The 19461-nt window shown below is 38.6% G+C and overlaps 1 protein-coding gene across 1 annotated transcript; it reads left to right on the top strand.

Annotated features, from left to right (window-relative positions):
* The first annotated feature begins 1622 nt into the window (after positions 1–1622).
* On the top strand, positions 1623–16962 carry LOC139732831 (WD repeat-containing protein 5). Its single transcript, XM_071643676.1, has 13 exons — positions 1623–1912; positions 3872–4251; positions 4601–4697; positions 5359–5432; positions 7276–7365; positions 9135–9224; positions 9778–9861; positions 10434–10489; positions 11369–11415; positions 13003–13078; positions 14092–14200; positions 14688–14775; positions 15658–16962. Exons 2-13 carry the CDS (start codon positions 4126–4128, stop codon positions 15756–15758), a joined length of 1038 nt encoding a protein of 345 aa, XP_071499777.1. The 5' UTR covers positions 1623–1912; positions 3872–4125; the 3' UTR covers positions 15759–16962.
* The last annotated feature ends 2499 nt before the right edge of the window (positions 16963–19461 follow it).

Raw genomic sequence — 19461 nt, 5'->3', positions numbered from 1 at the left:
TTTTTGGTCTTAAAATAATAGATTAATCATTTGATGTTTGTTTCTGGTTTTTGTTCTTTGTTTTCTTTTTTCTAAATTTATTTTATGGGCAGCCCAAGGCTGCCAAGATAGAATCATTGCGAAGGACTATGATTATGAACATAAGGGGGTACATTTTTATGTGACGGTGTGAGATTCTCGGCGAGGGAGCGAAGCGACCGAGCGGGGGGGAGGTGTAGGAGGGGAATACCCTTCCCACGGTAGGGACTTTTTGTAAAAACAGAGTATAAAAGTCGCGTTTAAAGGGCATTTAAATCAAATTTCTAGTGAATTAAACATAGTAAAAAAATCACTGCGAAGGACTATGATCATAACTTATGGAAACTATTCATTTAATTAAAGTACGGACAGAGCGAGCGAGCCACCCCCGGCACTTTGCCATTCGTTTGAAATGTAGTCATTAAAAGCTAAAACGTAAAAAATTATTCTTATAGGCCTATGAAAGCATAGAAGAAAAGGATAAATGTAGGGTTTTACTAAAGTTATGTTCCACGGGGCACACTCGAGGACGCGAGGCTACCGCGAGCCTATCTCTCTAAAAAAATCGAGTGAAAATATTCACTCTTAAAGGAGTGAATACAAAAAAAAGAGTGAATTTAGAGTGAAATTGGAATGAATTTTGAGTGAAAATGTTCATTTTCACTCCTTTTAGAGTGACGTCAGGGATCACTCCAAAATCTTCGAGTGATCCTTGACGTCACTCTAAAAGGAGTGAAAATGAACATTTTCACTCAAAATTCATTCCAATTTCACTCTAAATTCACTCTTTTTTTGTATTCACTCCCTTAAGAGTGAATATTCACTCGATTTTTTTAGAGAGGTACACGAGGCTTGATATACACTGAATTTACTCATAATAGTAAATGTTAGTGTATTATAGACTACTGTAAAAGTGGATATTTTCGCGTGACTAATTTTTCGCGGTTGGCCGGGTCAGAAGAGTTTCGCGTGTTTTTAATTCCGCGGAATCGATACATCATGCACGGGAACGTATGGCAGGCGAAAATATTCGCGTGCTTTTATTTTCGCGCTAGTTTCTGGTTGCGCGAAATGCGCGAAAATTTCAACACCGCGAAAATTTCCACTTTTACAATAATGTATATTGTGAGTATATTATAATTTTCGTCCCGTTAGAGGCTAAAATTTTGCCTTTTCAGTTATGAAATCGACAACTGTTTGACAAGAAAAGTGCCTGTATGTTCTTTTTGGTCTTAAAATAATAGATTAATCATTTGATGTTTGTTTCTGGTTTTTGTTCTTTGTTTTCTTTTTTCTAAATTGGCAGCCCAAGGCCCCCCCCCCCCCCCCCCCCCCCCCCCCCGAGCTAGATCCGCTATCACTGGATCTGTCGCTCCCATGCTGCACAATGCACGCGTACAACACTAGTAATTTCACGTGGTGGATAATCGAAACCGCGGCTAGCTGTGGATACTATGTAGCATAGCGTGAGGATCGACGCTTCCGCGCTCCCGCGTCGTGACATGACTGCTCCAGAGCTAGAGAGTGCCACACGAAACCACTCGGCTTTATTTACGGCCGTGTACGCGACGCACGGCCACGGTACGGGTGGCGGGCACTATACTGCAAGGCAAGTCCCACGTACAGTATACAGTACAGTGGTAAACTGGTATTGCATCGCTGACAGTAACATCAATAACAGGCTTAAAACGTTGTTTTGGATCCTTTTCTCACCATCTCTGTATGCATGTATTTCTGCGCATCTCAAGTTCACTCCAGCCAAGAGACTGAACGAATAAGAAACATTTGCTAGGTAGGCGAGGAGTCAAGTCCGAGTGTTAAAGACCTGAACACAGTGACCACTGCTGGCACTGCAGTGACCGAGGTGCAGACTCGGCTGTATTGTGTAGTGAAGGTAAATATAAAAGAAGCATGTTCACAAGATCAGAGTCGAGAGAGGCTTACCCTTTATAGGCCGTATTCTTAATCTTAGTTGTTTCGAGCATAACATAGCAGAACTATAACTGTTTTGTAGTGAAGGTAAATATAAAAGAAGCATGTTCACAAGATCAGAGTCGAGAGTTGACCGACAAGTCATAAGTCTGTCTAATTCCGCGAAAAACTTCTCATTTATATTAATAATAGTGACATTTGCTGGGTCAGTTTTTCGCTTCTTAGAATCTTCAGACAGACACCATTGATACAGACGCCATTGCGACGGTTTCCACCGTTCTGGCAGAAATGCAACTTCGACCCAGTTCCCCCCGCATGAAAATATATGCAGGATTAATCAGTAAACATTTTGACGCACCTCTTCCACTGTTTCCTCCTGTTTTCTGGTTGTTTCCTCCACTTCTTTGCAGCGCTCCCCAATTCATTGCCGCCTTCGTTTGAAAAATGACCGCACGAACGTCTATGGCAAGCCAAATGCTCATTCACAATAGTACAAAGTTAAATAATAGCGCTCGAACAACTTACTAGTAGTAGTAGTTAGTCAATAAACGTACGTGTACCGATATAATTTAGTGATTGTATGGAGCATTTGGCTTGCCACATGTGGTCATTTTTCAAACGAAGGCGGCTAAAGCTGTCATCATCAGCTGAATCATGAACTGAACTCTGATTGGACCACTAACTACAGTGGATCGGACTTCTTCGGACTTGTGGAAATGGGTCAAAGCCTAGCGCTAAAGAGGAGTTGATAGCATACAATGTGTAGGTCTCTGTAGGAAACTTGCGCCGTGCGCCCACGTACATATTTGACTAAAACCATAAGGTCTATGTGCCTTTAACCCCTGGATTGCTCAATGCTGGTTGTAAATCTGCTAATCACCTGACTACACTGACTTACAACTGAATTGTCGCTTCTGACACCACTAGTGGCAGTATAAAAAACACTGAAATTGTAATTGCTACTAGTATACAAATAATACACAGGTGAGAGTGTGTTAGTGGAGATTTAGCGCACTCGAGGGTATTTACAATTGTGAAATTGCACTACATTGTCCTTGTAAATACCCGAGAGTGAGCTGCATCTCCACTAACGTCACGAACTCAAACCTGTGTATTATTTGATTTATAAAATGGGTCGAAAACTAACTGCATTTTTAATGTACCTTTGTGGGTCAATACCAATACCAGTCAGCTACATGTAGCACTCGCTCAAAAGTCAAGATGTCCGAAGATGTTGGTCCCAAACATTTACGCACGACGCACTCGGAAATCCCGCACATATAAGTACTGTACGTATAAGAGTATACGTACGCCACATGTTATGCACAAGAAAGGCCGGCTGGCAGCCCGAACTAGAAGTTGTTTACAGGATTGACAGCGTGTATAGTAGTGCGCGACGCACTTGTAACAACTGATTGAGTGTGTGCTGCTAGTGTAAACATTGTGACGTCAGTGACTTTACGCTTTTTTGTACGGCCGTGCATGTTAGTAAGAAAATCATGAGCGCACACGTGACTCATTTCAGCGCTTACAATTGGCTACATTCTTGAACCCATTTTATAAACTAAACTAATTGTATCTGAAAGACAAAGTATCACACAGTTTTTACCAGTGAATAGGTACAACTTAATATATAATGTACAAGTTGTTTTACAGTGTATTTACCTCTGCATTGTTGAAATGACACAGACAGATTGATGTGACTACAGCATATGTTCTAATTCATAGTGTTGTTTGTGTCTTCACTTGCAGTCTTTATGCACTTTTTCCATGACGTGCGTGATACTATTATCACTTGAATTTCCATTGCAAATTGAAGCAGTTTGCTTCAGTAGCACATGCCATTATTGACAATGATAAATTACAAAATATGTGTATGAATAATACAGAGTTCTATCTTTGAACATATATTTTACTGCAGAGCCAGAAGATAACCAGCCAGTAAGATCTGATCAAGAACTAAATAAGCAACACAGGAGGAATACAGAGAAAAATGAAGAGATTGTGTCTTCGGATCCAGTGAAGCAGCAACATTGTGATTTGTAGACTGTCTGAGAAAGGACTCGGTCTTTGGACGACTGCTCCCCATCAATGCATGCTTAACACTGAGAGAAGAAACCCAAATACCACAGCTATTATAGGGAGGAAAAAGAGGACACGCCACCATCCGTAGAGATGTCTTCCACAGATGACCCCAAATCCTCGGCGGGAGGGGACACCAAATCAGCTTCGACAAAACCACAGTCGGCTTCCTCAACGCCGTCAGCATCTTCTGGCGGTGGTGGGGCAAATCTGCCTAAGGTGCACTAGCACTTAGATTTTTATTTTGTAATTTGTAATGGCAAAAATGGAATTGTATACCTAGTACTATGGCTGGCATTGATTGACACTGATATATTCAAATATCTTGTGTGAATCGTGTGCCAGTACAATTTTCAGATTGTTCAAATTGATTGAGAATATCTTCACTCTGCTTTTTGACAAACAAAACAAAATAAAACAGCAAAGAAATCCTGATAAGTAAACGCATGTGTCGACTGTATTTCAGGAATTGCTGCTGATGTTGCAATCAAAATGCAGTCTCTACATCTGTCCTTTAATGATCCTAGTGTTTTGGAATATATTTTCTTTATGCTTGTTGCTTTCACAGAGGCCAAATTACTCACTGAAGTTCACACTAGCTGGCCATACGAAGGCAGTGTCATCAGTCAAATTCAGCCCGAATGGTGAATGGTTAGCAAGTTCATGTAAGTACATTTTATGAATTACTATTTTTAGTGTTATTACTGCTTTTAATGTTGTGATAATGATGATGGTGATGATGATGACAATTATCATTTTCTAATGTAAGTTGTGGAGTGATAATCCATACGTCTGTTTGCGTGCTATTATCAGGGCCGGCAGAGCGTTTTCAAAAGTGGGGGGGACCCACTTCCGGGTTTCATGAGCTAACAAGCAAAAAAAAAAAAAAAAAGGTCCTCGGCTCATCTCTCCCTTTCACTTCCGCATTGCTTCAGCTGACAAGCAAAAAAAAAGGGTCTTCAGCTCATCTTTCTCCTTCCACTTCAGGGTTTCTTCGGCTGACAAGCAAAAAAAAAAAAAAAAAAGGGGGGGGGGGGGGTCTTCAACAGAAAAACATAACTTTACCGCGCTCACACTTCAAGATCTCTGTCTATTTCTTTTCAGTGCCACTTATGTACTTCCGGGTTAAAAAAGTGGGGGGCCCAAAGTGATGACAGCTTATGTATTCCTTTGTATGGTGCACAAAAAGTGGGGGGGGGGGGGGGGGGGGGGGCTGAGCCCCCCGTAACCTATTAAATGGTTTCTTTTATTTGCCTGGTATTAACATGTAATTTTGCAGTACACCCGTATATCAAAGACTCCTCTTTACTCTTACTGCTTCTCTAGCTGCCGACAAACTCATCAAAATATGGGGTGCTTATGATGGCAAATTTGAGAAGACGATTTCAGGACACAAACTGGTGAGTTAAATGAGCCTGACATAACATTTTATGGAATTCGTCAGTCATGTTGAAACAAAGGATGAACTTGCATGGACCAGGTGACCAGAATGATCCATCAATGAATACTTCGGAAAGTTTCCATTTAATTATTTGCATTTAATGTATTAAAGACATAATTTACCATTTGCAGATGAAACAAAAACCCAGTATTATTGCTTAAAAATAAATCTAATATGTGAGTGAGGGATAGAAACAACCAATGTAAAAATTTGAACCAGTATAATCGATGTTTGATAAGTATTGTTAAATATACAAATGTGAACAATAATTATTAAAAAAATGTTTCCAGACTAAACCATCTACAGTTATGGTTTAGTGAGAAAAATAATGATATCTCCTTATATTTTAGGCTTTACTGCAAAACTTTTATATGGTAGGATGTTTTATGATACAACTGACCTACACATATGCATCAAAATTGATATCTTGAACATTTTTGGAATACCTGCTCCCAAAGGTAAACAGGACCTTTAATCTTTTTCTAATGATATTGCCAAATACTACTTTTGCTGTCACATGAATGTGCTGGCAGGCACCATTCATAAGGATTACTTGAATAATTGTTACATCAAAGATGCTTATCTCAGTGAATTTAAAAACCACCATGCCCTGTTGGTACAAATGACCTTTTTTGTTCTACTCATGCACAGAGTGGAACCCCGAAGTGGTTTATTAAAGGGGATGCCTTGTGGTAACACTCTTTGTGACATAATTGTGCGCAGTACCTGTTATGACAAACCTACAGTCAGACCATTAATTTATGTTACTCCCGCACGCACTGCGCACGGGGCTGCTTCGTGCGGTTGCATGCGGTTTCGTACGGGTGCGTGTGTCTTCGTGGCATTTTGTACGATCTCGTGCGGGTGTGTGCGCCTCTGTAAGCCCCCGTGCGACCCCGTGCGACCTCATGTGCCTCCGTGCGCCCTCGTGCGCCTCCGTGCGGCTGCGTGCCAGTCAGTGCGAGGGAGTATGGATCCGCACGCGGGTGTACAGATTTGCACGCAGGCGTTCAGATCCGCATGCGGGCGCACGACTACGCACGGGCCCGTACGGGGGCGCACGGAGCCATACGCACCCGTGCGAAATCGCACGAACCTGCACGCAACGGCACGAAGCGGCCCCGTGCGCAGTGCGTGCGGGAGTAAAATAACTTAATGGTCTGACTGTATGGCTTGTGTTTGACCCCTGCCAAAACAGAAATATTGTACTTAAACACACTGATTGGTGGCAAGTTAATTTGCTTCCAGTCATTGCATTCATCAGTATCTACTGTGTACGCCATATACTTAGCGAGTCTAAATTTTTGCAAATCGTGACTTCCCAACAATTTTGCGAGTAGTTAAATTCGTGATCATGGAGTACTGTACTGAACGGAGAAATGTACCACTTCTGGTATATGTATGCGTCACATTCATATCAGGATCAGAGTCATTATTTTTTAGTGTCTTTAATTTCGCGAATAGCACCTGACTCACAAAGGTTGCGAAAATAAAAACCTTGCAAATATTCGGCATATACAGTATTTGATGTCCAAGGAATTACACTATGACACTATGAAACAACCAAACAAACCCACAAACATTACATACAGCTTCAGCAGGGCTTGACATTAGCAGTGGCCTGGGGCCACCATGCCGAGGCACCACTTTTTTTTAGGAAAGATATATGTGCTGGTGGACTGATCGGGCCACCCACCAAAAGAAAATGTTAGTGCCAAGCCTTGGCTACAAGTGTCATCTTATTGTCTTGCTGAGTTAGGTTAGTCATTATTTTGTACCATCTGTCTTGAAATGGACCACAGGGCATCTCTGATGTAGGATGGTCAAGTGACTCAAGGTTACTTGTGTCTGCCTCGGATGACAAGACGCTAAAGATCTGGGACTTCAACACAGTGAGTATTATACATGTCACAGTCACTGTTAGTGGATACTGTCATAAATTTGATAGCCAAATTATTGTACAGCATGTTCTGCCTTTACATCATGGAACTAATTAAATACTCAAATTTCTCTTTCTGTTTTGACTGACATTGCCAATTAAAAAAGCATGTACATATTTGCCACATATCCCATTCCATCATATTTGTTTTTTTTTTTTTGGTATTTGTTTTCTGGAAGTTAGCAATACTTCAGAATCAATGTATAATATATAATACAAATTATTAAAGAAAACAGAACTGTAATGAATGAGATGCTTCTATCTTTAACACAATGAATTATTCCCATGAACATACTTCCTGAAGTGTGTCAGTGGAGATGTGATGAGGGGTTAATAATACACCTTAACCCTAAAGGGGCCAGGCTTTTTTGGCTATGCTCAGACTGGGGGATGGATTCCGCCCCCCCCTCCCGAGATCTCGGCCAGCGGTGGTGCGATCGCGATGAAATTTTGCATGCGTGAGACCCGCGTCATAATCTACAAGATTGTGTCATAAGATTTTTTGAAACAATCAATTTCTAATTTTAATTAATTAATTATGCAAATTAAGCTCAAGATGATATTTTAGCCTAATTAAAAGCAATGAGAGTCTAATTTCTGATCTGCAAATCTGTTTTAGCATATTCAACAATTGTACGTCACAAAAACTTCCAAAACTCATTTCAATTCTTATGTATTTTATTGTTTTCAGAATTTCTTATGTATTTTATTGTTTTTCAACTTTTGTTTTTTCTTTGTTTTTCATTTGAAATTGTCACTGACCACTTTTCTACCATAATTAGCACAAAATTAATCAATGAAAGTGATTAATTGTAAAAATAATCAGGTTTTTATGACTTTCATGACAGAGCACTGTTTTCCATAGGAAATGTACACGAAATCACAAAATTGTGCTCGATTTGGGGCGACATTCCGTTACAAAAATGGGCGTGGCTTCGCAAAAGTATGCGCGGACGTTGCAAATTTGGTCTCAAAAGTTGCGCGAGACTTAAATGAAGTAAGTCAAGAAGTCTCGCGACGAGGACTTCTCGTGTTACAGAATTATAGCGCGAAACGTTGAGGGGCGGCGGATTCCGCCCCCCCCCCCCCCCCCCCCCCCCCGGCCCTTTTAGGGTTAAAGTGCAAGTTTATTCAGGATTAACAGTCCTTTCTACAGCCATGCAGTTTAGTGGGAGTGAGCCTTTACGAATATGATAGTATGGCTGATAGGTTTAATTGCAGAAAGTGTGTTGCTATGGTAACTGCATGTTATGGCAAAAATTGCCAAAACAAAAGAACAACACCTTGTGCAGCCATTAACTTCCCCAGTGTTCATGCGCCTGAGTGAAATTGTCCATTTCGCAGTACTAATATATTATTCTTTGATTAAAATAGCCTGTGAGTGCAATCTAAATTGGATGCTGTTTGGTTATTATCATATCTCATAACACAGTTGTTCAAAATTTGCCATTTTGGTATTGCATCAGTATAGAAGTATATTAGTAATCTCATCATTCTTATTGCTCTCACAAGACAATACCATTGGGTGGGATTATTAATCGCAGACAGCAGCAGTTTTATTTTGCTATCAAATTTGGTGCACAGCTCAATGTTATTTTCTGCATTACATGTTTCTGGAGTCACCACAATGTGTTTGAGAATATATTCACTCCAAAATGTGTCCAGGGTAAAGTTGTCAAATATGTGTGACTAATTTCTATTCTCCCTTGTGTTCTGTCTTAGGGGAAGTGTTTGAAAACACTCAAGAGCCACAGTAACTACGTATTCTGCTGCAACTTCAACCCACAGTCAAACCTCATCGTCTCAGGCTCAGTAAGTATCCAGTTGTCTTTGTCAGGTTCAGAGTCATCTTCAATCAAACTCCAATAATCTAACATTGCTACAATATATTTGTCACCTTTAAGTATTTGCACTTGTCCCGTTTGCCTATAAGTCACAGCAGAATCTTTCTGGGGACATGATCTTGAATTTTATTTTAAAGTTTTGTTTATGTACAGTTCATCATGTGAACTTGTATCCACTGCATGTTCAAGCATTGAGAAACAAGAAAAGTTAAGAAATTTTAATTTCCTGAACTTTACTTGGCCAGTAGTAGGAGGTTTCTCACTCCTACCCCAAGAATACTGGGGTATTTTCTATTCATTATGTTCATTGTGAGCCATATTAGACATCATTCTGTCAAAGAAAAAAAAATCCTTTTCGTGTGTGGTGGGAATGTTTGATTTGATTTAAAAAAAAAATTATTTTGTTGTTGTTAGAGTAACATATTGCTTTGCTTTACTTAGAGAAAATAACATATTTTAATGCCAATGATTTTTTGACTACCAATAGTTAATTCTAATTTCCTCTGCCTTTGTTCCTCCAGTTTGATGAGAGTGTGAAGATCTGGGATGTGAAGACAGGGAAATGCCTCAAGACGTTACCAGCACATTCAGACCCAGTCTCAGCAGTGAGTGAAACCCTCCTTGTCTCCATTGTAAAATGCTCAAAATTACTCACAGTGGTTCAGTCTTTGAGAAGTCACCACCACCACCACAACAACAACAGCAGCAGCAGCAGCAGAACAACAACGACGACAACGACAACAACAACAACAACAACAACAACAACAACAACCTACCCTTGACAGGCTCAACAGTAGCTCGTGTCATACCCATTCAAAATTTGAGAATGGTTTTGCTAATGAAATCAGAAACTGTACAGTTGTTGATATGGTACTTCTACAGTGCACTCCTGTTACAACGAACACAGTTATGATAAAATTCTGGTCACAACGAAGTAAAACATTATCAGCTCTATATTTTTTATTGTTTATTTGTTCGGTTATAATGAAATTTCTATATGACGAAAGAAAATGGCCAGTCAGCCTCATTACAGTTATCATGACTGAATTACAGATAGTGGAACGAAAAAAAAAAAGAAGACTCACCCAGAAATGCTTGTCCAACATGGCACAGAGCCTTTTATTGTGTGAAAAGTGTAGCAACTCTCATCTATTTTCATCTTGTGTCTCTGAACCAGGTTGATTTCAACAGGGACGGTTCTCTCATTGTCTCCAGCAGTTACGATGGTCTATGGTGAGTTCTATGTCTCTGTTATCACAGCAGCTTATGTGCTGAGCATATTCAGAGTATGGTAATATTTGTGGTATGGTAATGTTTGTCCATCTCACACTAGGTGATACCAGTATGAAAGTAGAAACATGCAAATATATCATACACTGTTTTCTGTTCACATGAATTTATGCTATCGCTATTGAAGAAAAAGTCAACAGTCAGTGACATTACACAATTGTAAAGCATGCAAAATGTATCTTACTAGACTGGCTCAAAAATGTAATGCATGAAGATTTTCACTCAGCCATGAAAGGAAAAAGCAAATAGTGGCTTTCCACTGCATCACTACTGTTGACCAAACACTGATGTATAGACTTATCTACTTAGCAGTACAAGTTCAAAATTTATCATAGCCATATTGCAAACTTTTTCTTTGAAACAGCCATCGCAGGTTTTCAACAAAGTGTTCTTAACAGGATGAAAGTGATAGTGAAATACATGTTGATTCGGTGTCAACATTATGTAAGATATTGACGCAGTAAAATGTTTATCTATGTGTTTGCTTTGTCATGGTTTTGTTTCATTTGTTGTTGTTGGTGGTGTTTTGTTGTTTGTTTTTGCTTTTAAAGAGGTGTAACATGCAAAAAACAAAAACAAAAAACTCAAACAAAGAAAAAGAAACCAAGCAACAAATAAACCCTGCTTTTCCATTTTAATAAAAAAAAAAAAATATCTGTATAGTCTTTTGCTCCAAATTGTATTATCTGAATTTGTTAATACCTGCTGATCTCAGTAGATATTGCACCTTCATGCTTAAATACTATGAATGTTTCAATGTAGGAAATTTAGGTATTATCTTAACATGTTATGACCATTAATTTCCTTTTCCTTCTCTTTCAGTCGAATATGGGATACAGCTTCAGGTCAATGTTTGAAGACATTGATTGGTGAGTTGATGGAGAATGTTTCAGAGATTTGTTGTTTTAGTTTTCTTGATTATGGTTGTGATGGGATATCATTGACATACCATAATGACAACATAATTATAAATTATTAAAATTTTTGATAGATATGTGAAAAATGTGTGTTTTCCTCCTGAATGCTGCAAATAAACACCTTAACCCTAATCAGGCTGGGGGGGGGGGGCATTCGCGCAATATCTTCACAGCGCGATAAGCTCCCGCCGCGATGTTTCATGACTTTTTTCTTTCAAGTATCGCGCAACTTTTGAGACCAAAATTGTTGCGCCTGCGCGTACCGTTTTGACGTGACGCCCGTTCAAATAATATTTGTCAACCCCAAAATTGCTCCATAACATGATTGTGTGTACAAATCCAATGCAAATTGTGTTTTTTCAATTAATTCACATAAAAATTCATATCTTGACTTAGAATGGACGAAATTAATTTATTCTAGCATAATAGAGCTCCGAAAAATGTCTGTGACAAATTTAGGCCAAAAAACAAACAAAAACAAAAGGTCGAAAAACAAAGAAATACATAAGAAATTCAAAAAAACAGTCAAATACATAAGAAATTAATTTCGATAAAGATTTTTTTTTATCCTATGTCTCAGGAGAATGATACAAGAAACATTTTAAAAAAGAAATTAGCTTAATTAGAGCATTAGTAAGTGATTTAGAGCCCAAAACTAATTTTATGCATAAATTACAAATTAATTAATATAAAATATAAGAAAAATTTTTCGGAGAAAGCAACCATACATTTTGATAGTATATGTCGCGGGCGTCGCGTGTGCCGATTTTCGGCGCGATCACGCGTTCCGTAGGCGAGATCTGAAGGGGGGGGGGGGGGGGGGGCGGAATCCGCCCCCCCCCCCCCAGTGTTCATGTCATTATGTTGTACTGTGGCAGAAACTGCTTTTAGCAAGCTGCGTAACAATGAACTTTATGTGTTTAATGAGATTGATAATTAATGAATGCTATAAAGTAACCGGCAGCAATTAAGTCAGCAATGATAAAAGTGAATCAATGTCTAATTTCTTCCTTTGCTGCAAATTTACCACCCTCTATGGGTGCATTGAATTGGCACAGGAAATTAATAAGCACTCTCATAGAAAGCATAAAGGCTCTACCAATTAGTATGTGTGTTAGTATGGTAAGTATGTTTTTACCTTTGTTATTTTTTTTTCTCATAGAGAAGAGACTGAGAAAAATGTGCTCTTGAAGAGAAGGATGTGTTTGTTTGTTTTTTTCCTGAAATTGAATAGACATGTGTTTATTTACCATTTCTCATTTTTAAGCCAATATTCTTGCTTGGCATTCAGAATATGTTTTTAGTATGCATCAGTTTGTTTGTTTGTTTGATTGTTTTTGCCTGCAGGGCTTGGTAACTATGATGTAGAATTTGGCAAGAGGAATAAGTCTGTTATAGATCAGTGGATATCCCTTCATGTATCTTCAGATTTCAACATTGTGAATAAATATGCCATTACTGTTGTCTACTTTTCAGATAATGCATCATTCTTGTGCTGATTGTTAACTGTATTTGTTTACATTGTTTTGTGTGTGATAGATGACGACAATCCACCTGTGTCGTATGTCAAGTTCTCGCCAAATGGAAAGTACATCTTGGCTGCCACTCTGGACAAGTGAGTTCTCACCCAATACTGGAAAACTGGAAAGCCTGAAACTTTCGCATATTTGAGCCGACGACCTTTTCTGTGGCATGAAACTTTTGTGAATTGCTACTGGTATTCAATGTAATGTGTAGACAAAAACTTTTGCATGCATTTTATTTTCGTGAATCATGGCTCCTTTCCAAATTCGCAGAAGTTTCATGCAAAAATTTCTCGTTTTACAGTAATTGTTTTGTATTTCAGCTGAGCATTGCTGATGAAAATTATTGATTGAAGCCTGTAGTGGGATTTGATGATGCATATGCATTACAATGACTTTAAACAAAAATCCCTTGAAATGTGAATAATACTTTGTATATCGTCGCTGGGGCGACAAGACCGCGTATCTACAAAATGTCAAATGTTCAGGAGAGCCAAAAAACATGGCGGCCAAAGCACTATACCGAATGGGACAGCCGTTCCTTTGTCTTGCCATGGTGGCTTCATTTTTGGGGTAACACAGCTAGGAATTGGACAGGACATCACTTAACCGATTATTTGACCATAAATGCAAAAAAGTCGTTTTCACCAAAATTGCAGATACAAGGTCTTGTCACCCCAGCGACGATATGCTTTAGTATAATGGCATTATTTGAACAAAAACTGAAGAATGAAATATGAAACTAATAAAAGCGAAATTTCTGTTGATGGCAACACTGATTGTTGGAAATATGTGTTATGATGTGTGGAAGTTTGAAATCTGAATTTCAAATAGAAAAGATTATTTCAGATGTAAATTTGTATGCTTACCTTTGGGTGTTTTTTCCTGCTATAATGGTGAGGTAGTCTCATTCATAAGGTGTGAAACAAGAAATTAAGAGATGTCATGTTTTCATTTCCTGAAATGAAACAAACACTTTCTCATTTGTGTGTTTGTGTGTGTGTATGTGTGTGTGTGTTTGTTTTAATGTTCTGATTAGCAATATATAAATCATTTTTTGAACTTATTCATATCATATTGATGCATCCCCCCTCCTTCGTAACAGCACGTTGAAGCTGTGGGACTACAGTAAAGGCAAATGTCTAAAGACGTACCAAGGCCACAAGAACGAGAAGTACTGTATCTTTGCCAATTTCTCAGTGACAGGGGGCAAGGTGAGAGAACATACAATTGTGTACTATGTGTCAAAGTCTTTTTGTGTCTGATATATTCTCACATTGATTAACCCTAACTTAGAATATACCATGCATGCAAGTACATCTACAGAAACTGTGTCAATCTGGAGGTATGCCTGAATGGTGGAAGGCAGAGCAGTGGCACAACCTTTTGATTCTTTCTTTCATAGACCACATTTTAGCTTTGCACTTCTAGTGGATCATGAATGTTACAAATGTCTTCACAGAGAAGCTTTGTATTGCTCTAGAAGATGTGACAAATCATAATTTTGAATGACAGATGCAGTGAAGAGATTAATCGGTCAGCTTTATTGATGACGTCAAATGACTGGACAACTACTACCTGTGTCTGATGTAGGTTAGAGAACAAAGTGAGATTACCCTTATCATTTGCTTTAGATCTTTACAGAAGACATTGCTCCTAAATTTGTCTTCTTTTTACTTTTGCATTGTTTCCATCATACAGTGGATAGTCTCGGGCTCAGAAGACAATATGGTGTATATATGGAATCTACAAACCAAGGAGATTGTTCAGAAGCTGCAAGGCCACACAGGTAATGTATTTGTAGAAGTAAAATGAACCAAGTGATCTATGCTGGTGCAAATGTCCACATTTGATGAGAATTAATTTGTCTCATTCCGTTCCACTGAGGAGTAACTTTGCTCCATTTGCTTTCCATCTTTTGATGATGATGATGATGATGATGATGAAACAGCATTTGTATAGCGCCATTTATCTGTAGAAACATTCAAAGGCGCCTTACAGTGGTCTCTGCATAATGGGGTACCGCTTTATTGGGTACTCTGCTTATAATTGATGCATGGGCCGAATACACAGTTCCAATGCATGCTTTGCTTACCTGATAATCGAGTGGGCATTTCCGTTAAATGGATAGACATTTTCCAGACAAACATTGTCTATTTTCATTGTTTCCCACAGAAAATCTCGAAAATGGGTGTAAATATAAGTTCTCAAGGAACTGTGAGGTGCTGAGAAGAAATAGAGCACTGAGGTGTATGTTCTAACATGTTAAGCATGCTGTGTATGATTAATTGGATGTATTATTACAGACACATGAGTGCATGCCATGTACAAACTCTTGCACCAGCACCACACACACTATCCAAACTTCACACACAGTGGAGACGCATGAATTACTTCACATGTCTAGCTTCAGCTGTCTTTATCAGGCATTTTGCAGATTATTTTCTATAATTTGATTAAATGTGCATAATATGTGCATATTTTCCATCCTTTTTTTTCAAAACGAGGCATGTTTCCTGCTTTTCCAAATTTTTTCTTCTTTTTTATTGTGTGCCAGTGTGTTTTGTGATCTTCAAAGGTTGGTGGCCTTATGTATGTGTAATACAGAGTCAATGTCTCGAGCAATGTATCTGTCTTCACTCTCTGAACATGGTTCTGTTTTTTCTTGCAGATGTCGTCCTATGTACGTCATGCCACCCAACAGAGAATCTCATCGCATCAGCAGCCCTTGAAAATGACAAGACCATCAAGATCTGGAGATCGGATTGCTAACATCTCCTGAGGCCAAAACCCTATTCTCGCATTACATTCTGTACAGATTTGCTTTCTTTTGTACATTTTTCAATTTCCATTTTTCGTCTCAAAAGTTGTGGATGTCAGGGGCAGAACCTGTGAGAAGATGGAATACAGCGATGTTTGAGTTTCGGTGGAAAGTTCCCCTCATGATACAATACTGTCTTCTTTCATCAGAGAAATAATCAATCTGTGGAAGTTCAAGAGTCTTGTATACAGAAACGGTACACTACACAGATTAAAGTATGCGGGACTACATGCAAGAGTGTATGTTACCAACAGAAAGAGAAGCAATGCTGTCTGCATACCCTGGCTGAACTTGAAACTGCAGCAAAGCCTTGATGTCAAGTTCAAAATGGAAATCTGTCATTGACTTTCTCAGGTTTTATCTTATTTGCATGAAGAAAAGTGGAAATACTGGTGTATTTTTCTGCTCCTCCAGTCACTGTTTATTCGACACCAACCCAAATAATTTTCTAATCCACCCCCCCCCCCTTTTACACTTACATTAAACACATATAACATCCATAAAGGTAAATACTTAACAACTTATTTGCAGACCAAACTCTTAATTAATACATGTATTACTTCTGACAAGTTGGGGGAAAAAATGTAATTCATAGTAGCGTGACCCACATACTTGTATCACATTTCCGGTATTGCACTCACAAAAGGCATTATACAGGAGGTTTGTGTATTTGTGTTTACATATCATGTGTTCACCAAAGTCCAGTTTGGACATTCTTATTTTCATCAGTCAGTGATCCAGGACTACATTTAAGTTTAGGCAAACTTCTCTTGCAATATGTTGTTGTTGTTGTTGTTGTTTTTCTAAATGACTCAACGGAAACCTAGGCTGTGTGGGGCAACTATCTCATCATGCTCATGAAGACGACCCAGCTGTTGATGTAATGAGACATAATTTATATTGGTGCTGCATTTTCTTTTTTTTTCTGTTAGTGTATCATTTTTATGGAGTGAATATATTTGCTATATTCTCTGTTGATGTGCGTATCTGAGTGAAGGCTCGGTGTTCCTGTTAAATTGCTTGTGAATTCAGCCTATTCTTGAAAGATATGTAGTGAAATGATGTCACTTGTCAAAAGCAAGGGTTAGAAAGACATAAAAAGACAGAGAAAAGTTACACGCTGCTGATGTTCTCTGATACTACAATACTTGTCAACAAGAGGGAAGTTGGGGGGGGGGGGCGGTTAGGGGACCAACCAAAAGTGGATTCACGTCTTCATTGCTTTTTGGCATTTGAGAATGCAGGGAGGCATCAATTCACAAGGGCCCCCTCTTTGTCATCCTCGGGGGACATTGCAATGTTCCTGGCTTTAAACTTGAGTCTTATCGAAATAGTGAAATGCATTGCATTCTTATGTTTTGCATTCAAAATTACAACATGTGATATATTATGCTTCATTCTGGAATCAAACAAGGGTGTGGGAGAGAACACACATCAGGCTGTCAGTGATAACCGGGCATGTCGGTCAGGGTCTACTGAATCACAGGGAACCATCTAACATCAAACTTGGTATGGTGGTAGAGCTGTAGAGGGGATAAATTCTTTGTATGCCTCATCCGATTTGTACATACTTAGCAGCCAATCGACTGATTTACCGGTAATTGACTTCTCAATGGAGAAAGTGTCTCGTTATTTAAAGTTCTCTTTATTTGAGTACAGGTTATAACCACCGTCTACTGTTACAAAAAGGTTGTAACCACTATTATGAGAGTAATTGCCAGTATTTACGTAGGGTCATCTCACTGGAATCTTTTAGGGTTCCTAGGTACCTGTGGAAATTTACAGCTGTGTTGCTTCAGTCTTGCTAGTTCGCTTCTGTCTGGCCATGTTGACGAGTCTGGTGTACAAATTCTCATTTCCAACCAGAGTAACAGTGTGCTGTTTGCCAGACCGCACCGTCTCTGTACAAGTTAGACAGATTTACCACATCGTGCTACTTTCAGAGAAACCTGCCTTTAAAGCCCCGAAAAACACAAAACTTTAGCACGATTTTCAGATATTATATTGTGTTCATGCCTTATGTAGGCAACGTCATATAATTTGCATATTTTGACATGGAAGACAATCTCACAATCCAGAAGCACAGTAACAGAATTATGAATCAGTATTATTCCCAAGTGTGAGGAAACCTTGTTATTGTAGTTTAGGGTGTCAATTATAGGGAATTACATCAAGCTATGTAAGTCAGCTCCATGGCTATAGCAATGAAGTTACTTTTCACATTGAAATTCATCCTGTATATCATTAGAATATCATAAATATTGTCCAAAGTTTATGGGAGTTACGTTAATGCCCCCTTGATTGTCTGTGTTAGTATCATGCACATTACTGCAATTGATAGAATAATTTTGAGTCATGCACATTATTGGGCATAAGAAGAGTCATTACTGTCAACCAGGAATTTTAACCTTTTGAAGGTCGCAGAACATGTTGGATGCTGCCCCACTGGAGTTATGATATTTCATCTTCTGCTCAACACGACTCACAAAAAAACCTCAGCCATGAGATAAATTTCATGATTTTTAAGTTGATCTTTTTTTCAAACTCTCTGTTGGTCTGAGTTATGGGTCCTGGAGATTGGGTCTTGATGTTGTGATCTGAAATGAAACACTTTGCTTGGCAAAACATATCTTGTTTATGTTTCATGTGATTCAGCCTCCTGCAGCAAAGGATATTTAAAGTTTCAGATGGTATTCTGTGAAATTTTATTACTGTATTTTGTAGTGATCTCTCTCTACTTTTACTTTGTAGTTTGTGTAAATCATTGAACACAATATGTAAACTGAGGTTCCTTCTTTTCCAAAGTGTCATGTAGTTCAGCAAATAATGTTTTGTAATAAAGAGGTTGTACATTTCAAGTTTTAGTCTTCACAGTTTTCATATATTTGCCTCTTCCTCCTCCTTAGTAATCTGTCATCTGTGCAGTGCTTGATATGATGGCACTTTTCATGACCTATCACACACCGAGCAATTTTTAGTTAATTTAAATGCCCTGCAGGCAGTGATAATTTTTGACTTGCCTAGAGCTCATTTCACCAGTATAATTGTGGCAAAAAGGAAAAGGAAAATTTATACATTGGTGCTGTATGGAATCATATGTAACAAAATGGAGGGAACACTGGCATGTACACTAAAAGCTATGAAAGTCTGCCACTCTCAATACCACAATGGAAACTCGATATAAACAAAATACCAGATATATGTATAACAAACTAATTTCTCTGGTCCCATTGTTTACTGCATACTGATATAACAAAATATCTGATAAAAAGAACAAATTGTCATGGTCCCAAGGATCTCGTTATACTGAGTTTCCACTGTAGTTCTGATGTGTGTGAAACTCCATAAAAGTCCTTGTGGAAGTACATTGTACGGTGATTGGATAATGCAAAGCTATCGTGATGTCCCCATTACATGTACATACAAATGTATGTATGTGACCCTGCACCACAAAACCAACAAAAAGTTGCCAGACATGGATTTTTAGTTAAAGGCAGATTCTGAAAGAGTAGACTATGCTTTAAAATGATGTATAACTCAATTCAAATGGACTCCCCTAACCTATCTAAATATTTGAAAGAAAGCACACACTCTGGAAAAGTGTGAACTGAGAAAAGAGGCTCTGATGTACAGGGTCTATTCAAGCGCTTAATC

The sequence above is a fragment of the Diadema antillarum genome, unplaced genomic scaffold (assembly GCF_040938485.1).
Source record: "Diadema antillarum isolate AM-2024a unplaced genomic scaffold, OU_Dant_1.0 scf00000024, whole genome shotgun sequence".
Lineage (NCBI taxonomy): Eukaryota > Metazoa > Echinodermata > Echinoidea > Diadematoida > Diadematidae > Diadema > Diadema antillarum.
The sequence above is the reverse complement of the archived record's forward strand: the minus strand, read 5'-3'. Positions and strand labels throughout refer to the sequence as shown.